This window comes from Taeniopygia guttata, chromosome Z (assembly GCF_048771995.1).
Source record: "Taeniopygia guttata chromosome Z, bTaeGut7.mat, whole genome shotgun sequence".
In the NCBI taxonomy this organism is placed as follows: domain Eukaryota; kingdom Metazoa; phylum Chordata; class Aves; order Passeriformes; family Estrildidae; genus Taeniopygia; species Taeniopygia guttata.
Genome location: NC_133063.1, coordinates 14879690 through 14901807, shown reverse-complemented (window position 1 = coordinate 14901807; position 22118 = coordinate 14879690). Strand labels below are relative to the sequence as shown.

General features: G+C 36.1%; 1 protein-coding gene across 12 annotated transcripts in view; it reads left to right on the top strand.

The window, feature by feature from the left end:
- AOPEP (aminopeptidase O (putative)) overlaps window positions 1-22118 on the top strand; it is a 187888-nt gene that overhangs the window by 3283 nt on the left and 162487 nt on the right. For 11 of the 12 annotated variants that reach the window (XR_012053080.1, XR_012053079.1, XM_072922497.1 and 8 more), the window contains exons 2-4: window positions 7642-8611; window positions 14678-14844; window positions 21264-21426. Coding sequence is in view for 10 of the 12 variants with exons in the window: in XM_072922497.1 (XP_072778598.1) it covers window positions 7776-8611; window positions 14678-14844; window positions 21264-21426 (1166 nt within the window). In the remaining 2 variants the exon portion in view is untranslated. Of the gene's footprint in view, window positions 1-77; window positions 297-7641; window positions 8612-14677; window positions 14845-21263; window positions 21427-22118 lie in introns of all 12 variants that reach the window. The other variant, XM_072922495.1, reaches the window with a different exon arrangement.

The following is a 22118-nucleotide window of genomic DNA, read 5'->3' as shown; positions in this document are numbered from 1 at the left end:
TCCCTGCCCGCAGCGCTTCGTGCGAGGGAGGCGCCGCTGGAAGTGACAGAATTTTCCGTCCCTGCCTTTCCTTACAGAGTAAATGGCTGTGCCGCGAGCTTAGGGAGCAGTGGAGGAGGCAGCATGCAAAGCAGTAGGGAGTGTGTGGCCGGCTATCGCTGCTGTCCTTTTTCACGCTGAGAGTCGATGGCCTTCTTGTGGGCTGCTGGTGTCCTGGAAGATCTTTAAACGTGGATCTGTTCGAACCTGTCCCTTCTGTTCCGCTCATTTTCCTCTTTAACAGTGGAAACACGCAGGTGAAACTTCTATCTAAATGAATGGTAGTGTGTAATTCATCTGGGGATCTCAGTTTAGTTATGTTAGGTCCATTATTACTCAGAGGTCATTAAATAGCTGAGACTGCTTGCCAATGTCAACATTGGAAAGACTTTCCAATTCCAGCCTTAAAAGCTTAGTTCTTTGACGTTGTAGGTAGTATTCATTAACAACAGCTGCATTAAGCTGAAGACAGTCATTCTGTTTCAGCACAGATTTTATTTGGGTGATTCCTATGTATGAATACTGTCAGACATGTATGCTGCATGTTCTGAAAGTCAGTCACACACAACCTTTCCTTGTGTATATTCAGTGGAAATAAAATCCAAGACAGTTCCTCTTTAATGCTGTTCCACATCCCTATAGAATCACTCACTTTGGAGGGGCCACTGAAGATTATCTAGTCCCTGTTCAAGCAGGGTTAGGTAGAGCAAGTTACCCAGGCCCATGTCCACCTTGAAATCATTTTGTAAAATAAAAACTGGAAAATTCTGTCCTTACACAAGTGTTGGTCATGGGGTTTGTTTTGTTTTTGTGGGGTTGTTGTTTTGTTTTTTAATTTTGGTGGAGGTTTTTTGTGTGGTTTTTTTTTTTTTTTAGGGTTTTTAAAATAAAGTAATGGTAAATTTGGGGGCAGAAAATTGTAAACCACATATCTGGTCTCTCTTTAAGTATTTGGTCATTACTGTAATAGAAATAATTGTCAATGGAGTAAAGATGGGTTAAGGGTAATATCAGGATACTCTTCCTGGCACCTTTACCAGTTTAAGTTATGCTTCTTTTTAAGTCTTGGGTGTTTTTCTTTGGGAATTAGTATTTTGGGGGCAGAAGGTTTTCTTTGTTTGTTTTTTGGGTTTTTTTTTTTTTAATTTTTATTTCTCTTCTTATTTAAGCTGAAAGATGGAGTTTTCTCTCTTGGCTTGTCATTTCAGCTCATAGAAATCAATTTCCCTCACTGCTAACTTGCTGCTGTAGTTGGTAAAGAAGGTCTTCCATTATACTCATTATTTCTATAGTTTTCAGACTTAAAAGGAGACTTCTGGAGTGGTGCCGGTTTTACCAAGGGATAGCAGTGATTTAATTAATTTTCACATCAAAGCCTCATTACAAAATGCACTGATTTTCTTGTGACGCAGAGTGAGGTCTGTAGGCTCTCTTCTGTGTATAGTTTTGTGGTAGTTTAATGTGAGCAAATGTTTCTGTTAGTTTGTTTAAGCCTTACTTTCATCTATGGAATGCATTCATGCCTTAAAAAGGCTTAAGATCCCTTAGGTAATTGTCTTATGTGTGTATAGGGAAAAAGTTTGTAATTACCAAAAATAATGTATATATATTCCTTGCTATTTAAAGAGTAAAAATATTGTTGATGTTGGTGTTAAAAACGGAGTTCTTAGTAAGATCTTAGTGTCCTATATTGTGTGGAAAATGTATAAACCTGGATTTGGAAGGAGCTGCCTTGAAAGCAGTTTAAATGGCATTAGTTATAAAACTCTTCTAATTATCAAAGAGAATGTTTATCCAAAAGGTGCTTTTTTTAAATTTTAAAGTTTCTTTAAATGTCAAGTGGAGAACAGTATAGCCTTAATTCTAATATCTACTTGATGAAATCAATTGAATTAACTTTTTTGTACAAATGAAGAAAATCATGCTTGGCTGAAGGTGAAGAAAGTCCAAATATAGCTTTATTTTCTTGGTATAAAAAGGTGGTGTTTAAATGTGTGGATATTGGCCAGTGGCATGTAGGGAAAATCTGTGTCACTGAAATTCTTCTACACCTTTTGGAGAATACTGGGAGTACGTAGCACAAAACAAATTGTTCTCTGTGCTTCGGAGATCCTTGTTTGTGGATCAGGATATTAGCTTACATTACCAACTCAGGTGCACGTGCCACGCTGGGTGCTCGAGTGGCTGTGCATAGAAATAGCTATCTCTGCTGACTGTTTATCAAAGCAGATGATTCTGGCAGGATCTTCAAACAGGCTTAGCATTAATTGGTAAGGTTCTTCTGACCATCCTTAGTTTGCTAGAAAACTAAATTTGAGTAAATTTCTATGCAGTTACTTAAATAGACTGTCATTTGTGTGAGGTGTGAAAAACAGAAAAGCTGAGGTAGAAATGGGCACCATCTTAGGGATTGATACCTGCTGCTTGTGTCAGTATTTGTGTATTGCTTTGTGTGACTCTGATTTTGCACAATAAAAAACAGTGGTGTGGTTTGTAAGGCATTAACTGTTTTATGTATTGAAATATTTGCAGCAACTCCGTGCTGCGAGTCTTCCAGGGCTTGATAGATATCAACTACAGAGCTGTAACTGCTTGGATTGGTTGGAGACTTGATCTTCTATTGTAGGGCCCTCTTTTCATTCATTTTTGTTTTCTAAGATTTTGGAAATGCATGAGAAACGACAGCTGCAGTTGTGCTCTGAAACAAGGTGTATTTTGTGTACGCTTCATGTTTGGCATATGCCTTCATGACAAGATGCAGGACTATCTTAGGCAACTGTGTTTTGTGCCTGCCTTTCACAGTCGTGTAAGCCATGGCAGTGTCACATGTGAGACAGTCTCTCACTGGCTGGTATAGCAGGAGTGCAGTGAAATTAGGTGTGTGCTTGGAAAGGGAGTAGATAATTCAGTACATTCTTGACAGTGTGTTTCTAGCTCCTGACACTGTATTATGAAGTCATCTTTAATGACCACACATCTCTTTTTGAAGGTGGGTTTGTTTGCATTTTTTTTTTTTTTTAAGTTTGTAAGCCTTTCACTTGCTTCCACCTACTAGTGCTCCTGATGGACGTTTTAGCAAGTTCAGAGGCTTTTTAAATTTTCTTATCTGAATTATTACTGTTAGAGTGGAATTAGACTGGACTAGTTAGCTATTTGCATTTAAAATAAGCTTCTTGGAATTTGAAATGGGTGTTCTGTGTAGTTCAGCTGTCCCTGTTTTTTTGTTTTTTGGTTTTTTTTTTTTCTTCAGCTGCCACTGGACAGAATTATATTTCAAAGTTCTTCCCTATCTCTTTATTTCCTTTTTGCTTTTAACTTTAAAACCTGAGACTATGAGTGACAGTGTATTGCCTGTCAAAAAGAAACATTTTTTTTTCCTTGTAGACATTTTTAGGAAGCTTAATCTTGTCTACTTTGAGACCATGTTTTATGTTGCCTGGAAACCTTTTTTTCTCATATTTGCTTTCAGAGACCTGTGTTTCTAATTCAGGCTGATACTTTTTGTATTGAGTGGAAAACAATGTTATACAAATATAATTCCCCAACAGATTGTATCTCTTCTGTTTCCCATTCGTCGTTTCTTTTATGCAATTCTATTATGTGGTGCTGATCAAGATTGACTCCATTAATGTTGGCCACCATCTGCTGTTATTGTTTATTAAAACATAAAACCAAATACAGTTTTCCCTGTAATTTTATTACTTTTATTACTTTTATTACTTACAAAATGTACTTATGAAGTTCATTTAATAAGAAAGATGCATTGAATTTTAGGTCTACCGTTAAAATATACTAGTAATTTTTTACATCTCTTTGAGTGAAAGAAATATGACACGAAACACTGTTTATGAGATGATCACCTGGACTTTGTAGCAGCATTACAATTTCTAATTTTTTTTTCATGCCTGGAGTTCAGCTAGTGAACCTCCTTTTCTAAAGGTGAAATGCATTAATTGCACAGAAACGAAAACCAGATACTCATATTATGGGCATAATATAGCAAAAAATACTACAGAAGACAATGTTGGATAAGAGATATATTTCAAAAAAAGATGTCAAAAATAATGTGTCTTTTCTGTGATGCCAATACCGTGATATATATGTGTAAGATAGCAAACAACTTATACCAAATTCAAAGAATATTTCTCAGAACAGCGTATTTATGAAGCAATATTAAAAGATGTACTGTTTACATACACAAGGCTTGAATACGTGCAGAAAACTTTTGAGGTGTACAGTAAGGATTTTGCTTCAGAAGGTGAGGTAACGTGTTTCCTGTATTATATCAACACCATGAATAGAATTTGTTCTCTTAATGAAAAAAAGAAAAGAAATAAAGAACGAATGACAAATGCTGGACTGAATTAGTTATATGACTGTACATAGTTTGGGCGTTAAGTTTTTTACACTCCATCTCAGTCTGGACTTTATTTGTCACAAAAAATGTAGGAAAGAATTCTTCCTTTGTAGGAAAGAATCCTTCATTTGTTTACCTAGGCTTGACTTGCAAATTTGTGTAGCATTGCAGCTCTTGTTGATTCTGCCTTTTTGATAGGCTGTATTTTAGTACCAGCAGTAGTAATCATTTTGGGGAGATAATAATACTATGATTTATTTACCATTTTTTGGGAAGACTTGATTGAAGAAAAGACACCATGAAGTTATATTTGTTCAAATGCAGTTGGAAACAAATGGTAAATAAAATAATTTTTTACAGCCTGTTCAGTTAACCCCCCCAAATTATCATGTATTTATGAAAAGGCATCACAGTCTGTACAAAGAAGAGCATCACGTTTACATATTTGATAGTTGCACAGCTACCTTTTTCCTCCTCACCAGACCCTAGTACCTGTCATTACAACTCTTACCTGGTGTGAGTGCACACATACTTTCTCTGTATATCATCTCAGTGGTTTAGTCATGTTGGACCAATGAGGGACAGTCTATGTGTAGACGCTAAATTTCAAACAAAGGATCAGTATGTTGTTTTACAACATCATTGAACTAGCATTACTGATTGAAAGAAAGGTACAGATACCTAGACTTTAAACAAATATAAAAATATATGTATGTATAAACAATTTTGTCCTGTTTAGTTACGTGTTCTGAGAATGATCCTTTTAAAAATTTTATGAAAAAGCTCAAGACCTTTTAACTCTGATATTACATTCTGTTGTAATTTTTATCCTAAAGTGCATCCTTCCTTTACCATTTTTTGCTTGCATTTTTTTTTTTTTCATTTGGCTTCATTTCAGGTTTGCTTTAATTTGATTCCTGTGCGATTTGTTTCATTGCTACAGAGGCTGTGTGTGTGGTTATTCAGTGCCCTGATCTTTTACTTTTTCCTTGATAAGAAAAGGCTGTCCATTTAAGTGTCCACTGTCTATTTCAGCATCCAAATAAATGGTTCATTCCTGTATTTTCTTCTTGAATAAAACGGATAATTTCCCAAGGTGATTGAGGTCCAATATTTGATAAGCCAACCAGAGTCTGAAGGAGAAGTAGATAGCCATCTTGTCTAGGACACAAACATTTATCCATGTATTTGAATGTCATAAAATTAGCAGTGCTGTTCATGACAATGACAGAATACACTGTTTCCTGGAAGTATATACTTAAAATTTTATATTTCTGTTCTCATTCTTTATTTTCTCATTCCCTTTTCATTTAGTGTTTCAGTTCAGTAACAAAAAAAGGCATCTCTACAGAATACAAAAACCAATCCATTTTTACAGTTTTAGAAAATTATCTCAGTGTAATGCCTTGGATTGTATGGAGGATAGTTGTATTTGCAAGACAACTTAGTTTTTTTGCTTGTCTTTTCTCCATGCCCCTCTAGGGAGGGACTGCCTACCTTTGCTGTACACTCCCAGTCAGGGCCTGGGGTGTAGCAGGTAATCTTCCCTAATTGCCTTTTCCCAAGGCTGGCCTCTCCTCCCTACAATTGTATGCATAGGATAGTACTCACATTTTATAAAAGGTGTCAGTATTATATTATAAATATTTACTAATTAAAAATGTGTGCAAAACAGAGTTTGAATGTTAGTTAAGTGTTGGGTTTTCCCCACCAAGTCACTTTATTTCTTTATTCTGTTACCAGTAATTACTTGACCTGCTAGCAGTCATGAGATTTTGGTAGTCAGAAAAATATCCAGATAACATCAGGTTCAGTCCACAGAATTACACACACACATTATAGATGTTTTGTTCATGTTGCCTGAATTTACTGAGCTATTTCAGTGAAAGAAACTGATGTGAGCTTGTTGCTCGGGTATATTTGCAGAAGTACTGAAAGATTGTTAAAAATTCAAAGGAAGGTTTTTCTCAACATGCCGTCAAAAACAGCCCTGAAAGAACTGTTTCTGACAGCTAGAAAGCTACTGAGGTAGGGATACTTGCTATGACTTTGTGCTTTGTGTGAAACTAGGTTAGGGAACTATATGGACAGTTTCTTGCCCTGAGCCTTTCTTTACTACTTAATGATAGTAGCTTGATAGCATGCCCTGGAGTCCTCCAAAAAAAATACGGCAAGTCTTTGGGGAGTCTGAGTTCCCCTCTGTGCTGCCTTTGAGAACTATATAAAAATTGGCTTTGGATAGTGAAGTCTGTGGTGAGGTGTAAAACTGAAATGGACTGTGCGTGTCACAATGGAGTGACTATCTCTTCTCTTAGGGCTCTTAGAAGCAGGCCTGGCTGCCTATCGTGGTGAGTGTCACTGAAATGCCAGGGAGAGAACTGTCTGTATTTCATTCTCTGATAGCTATTCCTTATCTAGAAAGCAAATAGAAGGGACTTAAGTGCTAAAAGTGCTAAAAAGTGCTTAAGTGCTAAAAGTGCATAACTTTGGCTCAATGGTCATAGCAAAAAAGTGCATGTCAGTTCAACTTTGTGATGAGCTTCTGCCTATAGTTGCGACAAATGTTGATGCATGTTAATATTTTTGTGCCTTAATAGGTATTTACGTATTTTCCAGTGGAAAGACTTTCTGTTCTCTGTGGTACACTATTCTAAGTGCTGTGAGTTTTCAGATACAAAAATGTAGTTATATACCTCAGGTATTTAAGATTTTAAGAATCTTGATGAACAATCTCAAAGGAATACTTGGAATGCACTTCTTGTAAATTAGCTCATTTTCTTGTAAGTGCTGATATGAGAGTGGTTGTAATGTGGAAAGTATATTAATCTGTGGACAAGCATTGAATATAGGAATTTATTACTCTAAAAATGTAAAATCTATTAAGTGATTTAGACTTACTCTTATTATTTAAAATCACAGCAGAAATATATCACTATGTTTTGATACTTTTGGTAGTTTCTACCAGTGTATAAAATCTGTATAAAATCTAGAAATACTTTCATTTCAAATACTTTCAAATGAAAATATTTGAGTTCTTATCTGAAGAATGAATACAGCCATTGGTCTTGACAGCAAATCCTGAAGTAAGCAGATGCCATTCTAGCCTGATGCCATTGTGTGGAGATACAATCACCCTTTAGCAGTATTACTGTAATAAAGGCAGTTGGACTTTAGATAGATTTAGAATCAGGGCATTTCAGCAATGGTTATGAGATTATTTTCTTACTTTTTTTTTTTCTTTTTAGAGTGCAAGAAGTGGATAAACTACAATTTCAATATTGTAATCCTATTAAAAATTATTTTAGCACTGGGAGACTGAATATTCTCCTTCTGGAGTCATCATATGTCAGAATTGTCCAAGGCTTTGTAAAACCAATAGATGAACATGGAAAATGCCCAACAGATGAACACAGAAACACACCTAGACCCCATGAAGGATGACTTGCCTTTAATGGCAAACACCAGCTACATGCTTGTAAAGCATTATGTGTTGGACTTGGATGTGGATTTTAAAAGTAAAGTTGTTGAAGGCAGCATAGTTTTGTTCTTTGAGACTGGGAGCCAATACAGGAAAACCAGCAGTGCTGGCAAAGAATGCTGCCAGTCACAGTTTGATGAAACCTGTAAAATGAGGGCATCTGAACCCTGCCACATTCCTATGATAAATGTTAGTACCTGTTCATCTAAAACTGAATGTAATGATTTTGCTGTCAGTGGTAAAGAAGAGGAAGCTACTTCTGATGAAAATAGTAACCATAGCAACAATGAACAGGCTTCTGGGATTTCTAGTTCAAAGGACTGCTGTGACCTAGAGGATCGTGGAAACAAGGATTTTCTGCTGGTATTGGATTGCTGTGATTTATCTGTACTAAAGGTTGAAGAGGTAGATGTTGCTGCTGTGTCTGGCATTGAAAAATTTACAAGGTCTGCCAAACTAACTGGTGTTTCAAAGGAGCTGGAAAATCTCAGGAATCGGATTGTACGTGAACTTGTGACTTTACCTGCAGATCGCTGGAAGGAACAGCTATACTATTTTACTCACTGTAGCCAGGCACCTGGCTGTGGGGAGCTTCTGTTTAGTACTGGCACCTGGAGCTTGGAGATAAGGAAATCAGGAATCCAGACTCCGGCGGATTTTCCTCATGCAATAAGAATATGGTACAAAACCAAGCCAGAGGGAAGATCTGTCACCTGGACTACAGACCAGAGTGGCAGGTATGTAACTGTTTGCTGAAAACTTTGCATGCAATAAATTTAAATAGGTGCAAGAATGGAGAATCATATAATTGCTGAGCAACTGTGAAGACAATGAGTACATTGTTCCACTGTCTTAATTTTATCCTTGGTTTGAATCCTTTTGCTGTCCTGTAGAAGAACATTCTCTCTGCTTGTGAAACCCTAATAGACTTGAAGATCACAGGCCTGTCTTAGTGATTGTGTTTGCTCTTTCTGAGTGGGAGTAAATTACTTGTGTGTATTTCAATAAGTGTGTGCAGGAAATGGGAAATTATCATTTAGGGAAAGAAAAGGGATGAGTGACAGGTTACTTTGTGCTCTTTTTCCTTCTTGGCTTACCCAGCATAAAGTTCAATATACATAACATTTAATAGAATTACTTCACAATTAGTCCTTTATCAATATTGTAATCAGCTTAGAAATGCAGTCTTTTCCTGTTTAGTCTCTCATAATCAGCTTTCAAAATCTTCATCTATAATGTTAAGAACATTGATGATAGCAAATGAACTGCAAACTGAAAGAAGAATTGGGATTATATCTAGTATTAGTGAAAAGAACATGGTATTGTGCTGAAATCTTCAATATAAGCCTTTTATAGAATTATAAAATATATAAAATATATATTATACAATCTGCTCTTGCCTTCTACAACTGTAATTGTTTTGTTGGAATGTTAAAAGGTGGCTGTTTAATGACTGTTATTTCTTTCTGATGTCTAAAAAGCCAGAACAAAGTTGGAAGATAAGGAACAAATTTGACCTAATTGAATACTTGCTTTTCTTTCCCAGCCAAGAGATAGACGGTTACCGTTTATTTCAGTTATGTTCATATAAATTAAGTATTTTCACGAGCATCTGTGTTGGTGAGGAACATGAGGCCTTTTGATTGTATTTGTGGTGGTTAGGAAATTCTGCTACTGATCTGTAAGCACCATCAAGTCCAGAAATGTCTCATTCTTTCCTCACTCCCTGAGGAGTTTTTTTGGTATGAGTTTAGGAGATTTAACTTGGTATAGTACCCTTATATCTGAAAATTCTGAATTCTGACTGCATGTGAAGGTAGAGCAAATGCCCATGATCATGTGTCTATGTCCACCTGCCCAACTATTTAATGTTAGCAACACTCAGCTGGTATAGGACTCCTCCTCTGTGTGTTTTGAGCATTTGATGTTTCTTTTAAGTATCTAAATAATGAACAGTTTTGACTCTTTATAACCCTTTCATTGCAAAACATTGTTTTTACTTTAGTGAAACTTCATGTTTGTACACAAATGGATGGAATTTTATGGATCAGTAATGGAGCAGAAAAAGCAGGCTTGTCATGGATCCAGCAGTTTGATGGTATAAAATAGTACAAACTGATTTATTATCAGGCCTACATAGGGTATTCCAAAAACTAATGCCTGTCAGAAAATGAGTTTTCGTAGCATAGTAATTAGAATCTCGGTATCTTTTTAAAATCAAATTCTATATGTGATGAGCCCATAAACATAGTGGTAAATCTCATATTGTCATAGGAGGATTCTTCAGAATTTTCCAAATTATGTATCTGGTGCTTTTTTTTTTTCAGATGTCAAATCCTTTGCCAAAAGAGTCTATACTGTGGTTCCAACCCTGAAGAAAAGTATATAACAAAGTACACACATTGTATAACCACTTCCAATGTTTCCTGTAATTTAACACTAGTACAATGTTTTTAAATTTGGCCTATGCACAAGTTTATCAAGAGTTCAATTTCATTTGTTTTAAAGAATGATATATTGTAATACACAAAAAAACCCCAGCTGAAACAAAGCTTTATGGGATGAGTTTAGGCAAGATCAGATATGTGTGTACAAACATGTTATCACAGCAGGACACACCTCTGTTTTTTAGTTGAGGAACTGAACATGTGGAATTTCAGCATTTTCCTGTCCAAGCTTTTGGGGCCAAAGAAAAAAGGCAACGACAGAGCTGACTTGTGCTAATGGAAAGAAGGAGGGAGGGATAATATAAAGGAATGACCAGGATGCCTACCAAAATACACTTTTGACCTCTAAATTTTGATGCTAGTTCCTTCCATCACTGGTGTGATGACACAGTTGTGTGTACAACTGGGTCATAAGGCATATTAGGGAGCTAATCTAATTGAAAGTTAGTAGAGGGAATAATATATGTTTGGAAAATACTGCTGAGGTTAGTTTGGAAGGTAGAGTTATTTACTACAAGTTAGAAAATTTATCATGAAAATAGATGTTTGTTTTTCAGTGGCATAAATTAGCATTGTTCTGTACTCTTGGAAGCTGGAAATGCAGGAAGGGAATAAAGAATTTGGTTTTCTTCATAGGCAAGGTTTGGTAGAATATACAGTCCAGAACCCTGGTAGGTCTGGACGAAACCCTAAGAGGCTCTCCTCAACTCTGGGGAATCTCTACTGTTATTTTGTTTAATTTTGTTGCCAATAATGGGAACATGGGAATATAAATATTTGAGCAATTAATGAAGTATTTTGAAGTTCATTGGATTATTCATGTCATATGCAATGACTTCTAAAGACTGACAAATGATATTAATAGAATGGAAAAAACCCCAAACCCAAACCAATGCCCAAAAGGCACAAACAAACAAAAAACAAACAAAACCACAAACAAACGAAACAAACAACCAAAACCACAAACAAACAAAAGAAAAACCAAACCAAAATCAAACTAAAAATGTAGGCAAACCCTGAGTACAAAATAAATGCATTTGATATTCCCGAATATCAAATTCAGGGATTTTTTACTCAGGGTTTGCCTACTTCTTTGTTCATTTTTATTTTTTGTTTACTTGCCATAAAGCTGTCCAGAGGAATGACCAGAGATGTCACTCTTGTGTTTTGTAGATGCATTTTCTTCCAGTGTGACAAATAACTAGATAAATACTCTGAGTTCTCTGCTTATCTTTCTTTTGCTGCATGAAATTTCCTTAATCCTTGAAACCTATTGTGGCAAAGATTATTTATGTTGGCATAAATATTGCGTAAGTAGATTATTTGAGTATTACAAGTTCATTGAAAGTTAAAGACTGGGGTGGAAGGGATAGGTAGTAGAAAGAGGAAAGGAACTGTGAAGTTTCTTGCTAGGAGGGGTAGAGATAAATGATTTAAAAAGGGCAAATATGGGTGTCAATTGACAAAAGCAGTCTAAACCTAATTATTTGTCTTTGCTATTCTGTCATGTGCTTAGATTAGCTGGTCTTTTTCTGGATCAAATGAAGAAAATGATCGACACCAGGATAAGAATTATATTTCTGATCCTCTTATGTGGTGTAATTGTGCTGCCTGACCCCAGACAAAGACACTTGTTAGCTGTAGTGGATATCCTGAAGTAACATTGTGCAATTACCAATGCACAGAAAAAAGAAATTGCACCTGTAAAAGAAGTATAACAAATATCTAATTAATGGCTTACATAATTGTTCTTCTGATAGTTTCCTTTAAAAATGTAGAACTTGTCTATTTCATTACTATTTTTTTAGCGGACTGACATAATTGAGTATATTTAGGAAAATAATGAGGTTAATAAATATACCTGATCAAAAATTGTATTAAAATGGGTGAGGAGTGGAAAGAAGTCCTGCTTCTGAAGAACAGATTATGTACATGACCTGACTTTCTCCACTTAGCTAACTCACTTTCTGCTTGGGCTTTTATGGTAGAGACCTGTGACCTTCCTCTGTGTGTATATTTTAGAATTAAAATGTCTTAGGAAAAAAAAAAAAAGACTAGGAGGCTTAGAACTAAGCCTTTAGGAGCAGCTTGAGTACTACCATTAAGCATATCTGTTCACTGGGTTTCATTTTCCCCATGTGCAAAATGGTATTGACATTATCTGTAAAATACCTTATGGTCTGCCGGTAAAGATGCTCTCTCTGAGAGCAGGTGACATAAACGTTCTTGGTAACATCTATTCTCTGTAATGTTTATATTGTATTTGACACAGCATTATAACATTTAGTTCAGCACTGTTCTGCCAGACTGTTTTCTCTCATTGTGGCATTTCCCTATACAGAACACAAAGATCCCCAAAACTGCTCCTAAGAGTGTATTGTACCAATGGCACCTGACAAAACAGCCTTCACAGTGTATGGCAAATCATTGGGAAAATGTGTGTAGCAGTAGTCACTAATTCCACCTTTCCCTTTTCCTTTTCATCCTTTTCCTTCCCAGCACATATGTATTTTAGGGTAAATAATAATCCCAGTAGGTTTGACTAATGTTACTAGGAAGAAGCAGGTCTTCCTGGAAGGTGAGAAAATAGGTTCCTCAATTTTCCTGTGAACTCACTGCCATGCACTCTGTTTTTATGGGAGAAAAGCCAATTATTCTACGTATATCAGATAGGTTAAAGATTCAGTTTTAGGAGTTTAATTCTAACTAAGTAAATTAAAAATCCATGCAGATTAGTGGTCTATTACATTTAGCTGTGCATTGTGTTTTACTGTTTAAAAAATAACCACTTGGCTTTCTCTCCAATGCAGTTACCTGAACTTCACTCAGTGTCTAGGTCCTCCTCTATTCACTCTGGTACATGATGGGAAAGTTAGACTATTTTCTTTTTCTGCTTATGTGCAATAGTAGGCCTATTTAAACTGCAGCTTTCATCTGTGTTTTGCTGGAAGACCAACTGGCCTGCATTGGTTAAGCCATAGTAATTTAAAAGTGCCAAGACAGCTGTGGATTAAATAGCACAGATAGCAATGACAAGAGGGAAAAAATATCTTCAGAATATATTTAATCTGTGACTGTCAGTATTTCCAAATTCTTTCTCTCTGTATAGTTTGAAGTTGGCTTTAGAGAAGGAATAATTTGAAAGGAAAAGCAGTTTGGAGGGAGTAAATAAAATGCTAAGACCTTAGCCATTGCTAAACCAGTTTTTCCCTAACGATTTGTCTCCTGCTTTCTGAAGTGTTTGGATAATTTTTCAATTCAAGTGATGAAAGATACTGATCAGAATATTTTTAGCCTCAAGCGTTCACAAAATAATGTATTTTGTTCCCATAATATTTAGCTTTAAATATCCTAGGTTTTAAAAAGTTCAGTGTAGTGAAGTGATGATTTCAGGACTTTCTTTCTTTTACTGGAGAAACCTATTGACATTGGATTTTTTATATAATTTATGATTGAAAGATTAGCTTTTTTTTCCCCCTTAAGATAAGTGGTGTTGTTATGCACATAATAGGAATTTAGATAATACTGCAAAATGGAACAAAATAAGTAAACCAAGAATCATTAAGTCCATCCACCAGCAAGTTAGAAGGAGCTAATGAAAGGCCTTGTTACCTCCCCAGCTGTAGCTAAATGGCTAATAAGAAATTTACTGTCATGAAATACTGCAGCTGAAATTGGAAAGGGGTAGTAGACGGAGAGGTTTAGAGTAACTGCAAAAAGAGCAGTACTACAAGGAATATTTCTATGTAAGAAGCAAGGAGGAGGCTGAAACTAACAGGATAGAAATGAATTCTTTTTATTATATGCCTTGTGGCTGAAATTCCCAGACTGGTGAGCTAGGGTGCATTACCTTTGAAATTAAAAGTAAAAATACCAGAATTTATTGAGACTTGAACTAAGGAAGACTCAAAACTAGATCTACTGCTGATTTTGCATGAGCTCCAGGTTGCTAATCCAGAAGACTGGATTCATGATAGTGAAAGCACTACTGGGCTGATAGCAGGGAGGTATCACAGGTGTTGGTGAAGCCCTGCAATGGCATCATCAGAAGATGCTCAGAAGCTTTCTTTGATCTTATGGGTTCATCTGGAAGCTATTGTATGAGGCTGAGAACTCATGCAAAAACCAGAGTTAGTATTTTCTAGTTTGAAGGTATTGTAGTAATCTTGCTTTTCTTGTCTTAAATGACTTAGGTTGTACTTTGATTGGTTCATGTCATACAGGTTTGGAACCTGCAGAGCTGAAGTTAAAGAAAGAAACCACCTCAGTATGACAACATTTTTTATTTTTTATATAGAACTTAATTCAGTCTTTCTTACTGTAATTCCAATGTCAATCTCTTTTCCTTCCATCTAGGCCATGTGTTTACACAATGGGATCACCAATAAACAACAGAGCCCTCTTCCCATGCCAAGAACCACCCATTGCCTTGTCAACGTGGCAAGCCTCAGTCCGAACAGCTGCAGACTTTGTTGTGTTAATGAGTGGTGAAAACTCAGCAGAGCCAGTCCAGCTTCAAGAAGGTGAAATACCTTTTTCAAGGCAAATTGTTTTCCATACTTTTATAATTAGAAATCAGCCTTGGTAAATACGTGATTTGTGAAAGAATGAAGTTCCTAACCTTAAAAACACTTCCATGTCTCTCTGTAATCTCCATGTCATTCTGTGGAAAAGTTACCTGCTCAAACCCTCAGGATAACCTCATAAGTATTTGAAGTGTCTACATTTCTGCATTTCATTGTGTTGCTTATTTTTTTCTTCCTCTGTGTTTCCAAACCTAGGTTTCACTTTCCATAAATTTGCGTTATTTCAATCACAGTGTACTCGAGTTTTGTAGATGAAGTACCTTATCAGGCTCTCAACAAATTTAGGCTTTGGTAGAGAACTGGCCTTCACTTTTAGTTCAGCATGTGATTAGAAGCAACCATTCTGCCAAATGTATGTGTTGCCTGGAATACATGTGAATACATGTAATATCTGAAGAATATCAGGTCAGTGCCCTGAAAATCTGATTTTGGGGGGGAGGAGGGGTTGCATTGATAAAACATACCTTTTTCAACAGTAAGCATACAAGGATTTCTTCTGTGTTGGTTATACTTTGTTATCTAAACTTTCTGCACAGAGAAGGAAGTTTTTAAGGCTTGTATAAATTCTACATACAATGGAGTGAGTCTTGTTCTTGTGAGATTTGATATAATCTGTCAAACTGGGTCAGTACCTTCTAGTGTGAGTAGTTCTGATGAGGCATAGCATGAAGGAAAAGGTTAGAATTAAGCTTTTCTGGGGAAAAGTATCTTCTGCTCCCCTTTAAATGGGCAGGTTTATTCTTGAGTGGGAAAAAAGTGAACGTCTCTTGATTCAAGAATCATCAAGTTAATCCATTTTTATGGAATTGTCTGGTTATATTTGGCCATATATGGGGCCTCTTTCAAGGCTTGTCTCTGCTGTTGAAATATGGAAAACTGCCATGATGAGCTGATCAGTTCCCTTGGAGAATAGCACTTTCCTGTCTCAGCATCAAGAAAGAAAGGACACTCTTGACTTCAGACTAGGATAACAGCTTTTCCATCAATGTTTAACTAGTTTAATGAGAGACACTAATTTTTCTTGTTTACATATAGCTGGAAATGAAAAATCAGCAAGCTGTTTGGAATTGTAAAAATTTACAAAACTAATACAGAGGCAAAAAGGGAAAGGAGTAATATTCTGAGGAATGTTTTAAAATCCAAGTAAACCCAAGATGTAAGTGCTAATCTAAAGCCTTGGATAAATTTTTAATGAATTTAGGAATACAAATTAATGAGTTTAATTAATGGAATTTCTAAGAGTTAAAAAGTTTGAAATGTTCTGTTGTTTTAAATAACCTCTCCACATATATCTTGTTGTTTGGCAATTCTGGAAGTTATATGAAATGTATCCAACTTAAAATTTTGTCTCTACACATCAGAAAGCCTTCCAGGGTAGCTTCAATTTAAGTAAGTTTGCAAAGTTGTTTACATACAGTATGTTATTGCTGTGCTGCATATTTATAAAATCGTACATAACTGGCAGAATAATAAAATATATTTTTTTAAAATGCAATTTATTGGGAAGAATTAACAATCTGGTAAGCAGTTATGAATAAATTTATTTTGAATAGAATTACAAGTTAGCTGAATTTTTTTTTCCTTTAAAAGTCATATTTAAAACCAATGTGGAAGCAGACAGTAAGAAAACACCACGCAAAGTTGATTCCTTCAAGCTGTTAGAGATGTGCATTCTGCTTCATAGGCACATTTCTACATGTGCAGATGCAGTAATCCAGTGCATATCTGGTCTAGGTGTACTCTTATATGGAGATTCCTCATTTACCACTTGTATTTGCAGGTTTTGGCAAGAGTCTGTTACCTACCATATGTGCCATTTTTGCATTCTGCCTCCTATAAAACTGTGGTTGATCCTGTCATTTGAAATAGAGGGTGCGCACGTTTGTTTGAAAATAGTGCTAGAATAATTACACAAATAGAAATGGTAACTCTTTGAGTATGACCAAAAGTATTTAAATACTTTGCTTTCTTTATGGAGTTCTTAGAAAAGTTGATCAGAAAAATGCAATTAATAATGCTCTTTGAGGGAAAGCTTGACAGGGAGCACTACACATGAGTGTAATGTGAGCTATTTAAACATTAGATTTATTTTTATACACTTGTCAGTTTTATTTTCCTTCAGCACATAGAATCTGCAAACACATTTAGTCACAAACACCTTTCTATTAGTTCAATTCATATTCAAGAAGAGGATAATCAGCCATTAAGTGTGAAACAGACTGGCTTGCTTTTTGTGTGGTTACTCTTCTACTATGTAATCCTTCATCTTGTTTTGACATCTGCATGGTAAGTGAGGAGTATACTGGTACGGAGAAAAAATAGAGTGCTAGAAGAGCCACTGCTCCTGCGATGTAGTTAGCAGCAAGAATAGTTTCTTTTGCTTGTGCTCCTCACTTTCCACAAGGCAAAACAAAAGAGTGCAGTACTTGTGTAAGTTGATCTCCAGGATGTATCAGGGTCCACAGCACAGTAGTTGGGAGCTTGTCATGCACTACTCATCCCTCTGACCCAGTGCCGAGCTAAGCTCTGGCATGAATGTGAGGGAGCTCTGTGGGGAGTTCTGGATTTCAGATGAGATCAGAAAATCCCTACAAGTCACAAAGAGTTTCTGAAAGCTGGGGGGTTCTTAATCCTGGTGCTTCAGCCAGTGAGTAGTTTTTACATAACTACTTACTTGGCTGCACATTTATATATTAGCACTAGCTCTTACCTTGTGCATCTGTTGTTGTGTGGGCCTATTTCTCCTTTTCCATAGAGGTAGTTCAACTTTGCGGGCTTTAGGAAATAGTAAACATCAGGTGTATTTTGTGGTGTTTATGTTAGTGCAGACTATTTGACAAAAAATATACTGGTAAGTAAAAATGTTCATAATGTACTTGCTCTGGCATTAACAGCTATAGCTTTGGCTTTTTTTTCAGTGATAATGAACTCTACAAGACTCAAACAATTTTAATGATGTCTAAGGTAGCTGAATGCATTAAAAATTCTAGGAATTAATTACATCATTCATCATTATTATTTCAAGTAGGAGAAATAAACGATTTTTAAATTTTTCTTTTACAAAATTATAAATAGATTGAAATTTCCTACTCTTTTTAAACATTTTCATGGAAAGTTTTTCACTTTGAACTTCTAGAATAGGTGATTGTTGCTTCATGATTAGTGCAGTTATGACACAGTATATTTGCTTTGCGAACTGAAAAAAAAATCAGAATTACAGGTAGGGAAAATAGCAAAATGTTTTGAATATACTGTAATTCCCTAAAAGAATTATGTGTAGGAATCAAGTTATTTTAAAATTACATTACAAGTACAAGGACTGGGGTGATTTATTTTTCCCATGGACTAATCCCAGCCTAACCTGTTGTTTTTCCCAGTGTGTTCTCACTTAGTCTGAAGATGTTTTTATGGTACAAAATGCTGTGTTTGGTAAAGAAAGACACATTTCAGCTGCACTGTTTTCTGCTATCCTAGAGATGGAGCTGTTTCCAAGACTGACACTGAAAAGTACAATGCAGCCAGAGGATGGGGAGAGCAGCAAAAATTAGTTGAGTGAAGCTTGTGATCCCAATCTATTTGCTGGGCTAGATCATAGCATACAGAGGAAGGAAAACAAAACAAAGCTCACTGGCGTGAAGACAGTGTAAGGAAGGAAGTGAAGTAATGGGAGAGGTCAGACTGGGAGACAATCTTACCAGTAATGAGAGAAGACACAAGGTCAGTGAGTTAGTTAAGCTGTCTTTGAGACAGTGCTTCATGGTTCTCTCCAGATAGAACTTCTGCCGACAAAAAGACCTTTTCAGTCACTGATCAGCACTGTTTTCCAGCCTGTTTTCCTATGGTTCTATAGGGAGAACTCACTTGTCATGCTCGTGCATGTGATTTCAGTCAACAACTGTAGGATAAATATATAGGTATTCTACATAGTTCTTGATTATGAATGCAGAAGATATCAGAAAGCGCTGCAGGGAATGGACTGAGCCCTGGGTAGACATGCAGAGATGTTATAAAACTTGGATCTTGTTCTGGGAGGATCCATAGTTCACATGATTTCTAAAATCCTTGCAAAGTAAAAGGGCCTTTGGTACCATTACTCTCTTTGCATCGGGTCAGCTCTGAATACTGTGTTCATTGCTAATTTGTATAGATTTCTGAATGCAGTACATGCTGTTCTTCTCTCTGAAATGCTAATCTGATTGCCATGCCTTTTATATATTCTATTCAAACTGTTTGTGCATTGTTTTTTACAAGAAAAAACTCTCTTGCTTGCTCTAGCCTGTCTTACTAAACTTGTTTCTCATATAGCCCTCTCTGATCTCTACCTAGCACAGGCCAACACCCTTTCCTTTTAGACAATCTCACAGTTGTGAGAGCCTTTTCCTTTATACCTTGTGCCATTTGGAAGAGTTTTCTGTAATTGCTTTTTTACTTCCATGCTTTTTTCCAGCCATAGTTGAAAACACATGACGGTTTTTCGATTACAATTTTCTCTGATGTTATTTAATTCTTAAGTTTTTACAATTAGTGTAATTACATGGAGCGTTTAGTAATGCTTTGTAGCATTTAGATGCAGCACTGAGTGCAGAACCTCTGAACCTTGTCCTGTGTGTATGTGAGTTAAATGCAAAGTTGTTACTAACTACAATCTCTGTGGGCTTGGGCCTTTAGCACAGTGTCTATCAATGAAACTCTGTACATCAGGAATTTGGTATTCTGAAATAATATATTGTTGCTACCGTGGACGACCTTTTTCTCACAAGGTGACGTTTGCTTGTCTTGGCTTATTTGTAGCTTTGTTAAGGTAATAATAATAAAAAACCAAAAGAAAGAATGAAATTTTGCCAAGTTATCCTCCTCATTCTTAATGTGTTTGGAAAAATACATCCATTCTTCTTATGTGCTGATAAGAGCGTAGGAAAATTACAGGAATAATATATGTTCACCTGACAATACTGACAAAATTTTTTTTTATGGATGTTGCCTAAAGTGGGATGGGGTGGAGTATAAGTAGTTTCTAGTGCGTACAAGAGGCAAAGACTTTATCTGCCTCCCAGAAGACTTCACAAATGGCATTGTTTTGTCATGCTAAATAGAAGGTGGAAAACTTGTTGAGGCTAAACTAAAGATTTTTTTCTTTGTCCTTCCTTTCGACAGCCTGACCTTCTTAGGTCATTAAGGTAGGAAATCAAGTGATTCTTTGCAGCAGTTGTCTGTTTCCTTTCCTCTGTGCCTTGTGATCTCCACTAAGTTATATTTTTACAATTTTTTTCCCTTTTGGTAGTGTTCCATAGTCCTAGTCAGAACACTTTTGAAAAAGAACAAGTACTAAAGTTCTCTCAAAATAACTGAAGTTTGTTTGTTTCCATGTTGCCCTAGCTACAGTCATTTGCACATGATTCATCAGATTTTAACTCATGCTAGGCTCTTTTCAAGATAATTAATCTGTTATTGTGGTGTAGTAACTGTATTATGACCATAAATTAATACATGGATGTGATTCTTAAACTATATCCTTTTTAACGGGACAAACAGAAAATCTAAGCAACTTCTGTATTAATGGAAAATGTGCTATTCTAGAACATCCACATTATAAAAATGTGTTTGTACATACAGTAATCCTATACCATACTCTGTCTCCCCACATTGTGTTCCCATAATGATAAAACTTAGCATATTTTTACCTTCTAATAGATTCTTGTTTTGTTTTAGCACCTTCATGGGGTGCTAAACATGACCAAGTTGACTTATGTAATATCTCATCTGAATCTAAGCTTTGATTTCTTACTGCCTGGTTGACATATTATGCACCGCAAATAGCTGGGTCCAATTCACAGATAATAGTGGTGTTTGTTAGAAATTATCTATCAATTTGGTGCTGCCCAGAACACAAAGGAAAGGTTTTGGGTTGTGTTAGATAATAATACAAGCAAGCCAAAATCATAACAGAGTAGATACAAGGTTGAAAGAGTTTAATTTTAATATTTTGTGTGTGTGTGTGTGTGTGTATGTATTTAAAGGTGTTACTAGATTTCATGTCTGGTGTAATTCTTGGGTAGTAACTGTACAATCATGTTAAGCTGCATTAATAAAATCCCACTTATGGATGATTTATTTACAGGTAAAGACATCAGCAGTTAGAGCAAAGTTGCAGGTGTAAGTAAACAGAACACAGAATCCATGGTGGTTGCATACGATTGTTCATATGTGTCTTGATGTGATTGTTTTTATTTCCTCCACAAAAATACCAGGTTGTAAGGTGGGAGATGGGACCCAAAATCCCATGTACATGCAGATGTCAAGTACCTAACATGTGCTGTAACACTGATGAGTCTGTACAAATGTTCTTTTGCTTACAGGTATCTTGAGCTGGTACTACTATGTGTCCATGCCAATGCCAGCATCCACCTTCACTATTGCTGTGGGGTGCTGGCAGGAAGTTAAACAGCAGTCCTTCAAACAAAAAGCTGCTATTGGAACAAACACTGAGTTTTCCTTGCCATCATCACAAACTGATTTAAGGTTGGTGTTTATAATATTATTGAAAAATTAGGCATATGGGTAGCATTTCCATTTACTCTGTGGAATGTGAAAATGAGTCATATTAGCACAGGAATCAAAATAGAACTTGTTTAATCTGAACAGAAACATCTTGACAGGAAAATAATTCCAAAGGCATTATTTCATGGGAGTGGTTCTTTTTATGTGAATGCAAGCTGTTTAGTGAGCAATAGGGTTTATAAATTCCACTCTCCACTAGATTTGTATCCTGTATCCTTAACACTCTGCTGCAGCAATGCCAGGTGCTATCTTGTTTCTTAGAATACTTGACTCAGTCCATTCTGGATACTAGTGACTCCTACTACAATATTGCCTACTTACGTTTTTGTTCTCCTCCAGTCTCATTGCCCAGTTAGAGCTGGCCTGTGCAATGGTTTGCCTGGCGTGATGTGTAATGACCAGGTACCTGAAAGATGTAGTACAGTGGTCCCATAAAATAGACTTGGACCAATAATTCTTAGCTGGCTTTGATCAAACTAGTGGAAATTATTTGGATACATCTATTCCTCCTCCCAGTCTAGTTAAAATTCATTAAGTTTGAATTATGACAGGGTGGTAGATGAGCAGAACAATATATGCCTGAAAATAAAATTTGAAGACAGATAACAAATTTCTGGAAAAATACTGTTTGCTTTCACATGTGTTCACCTTAG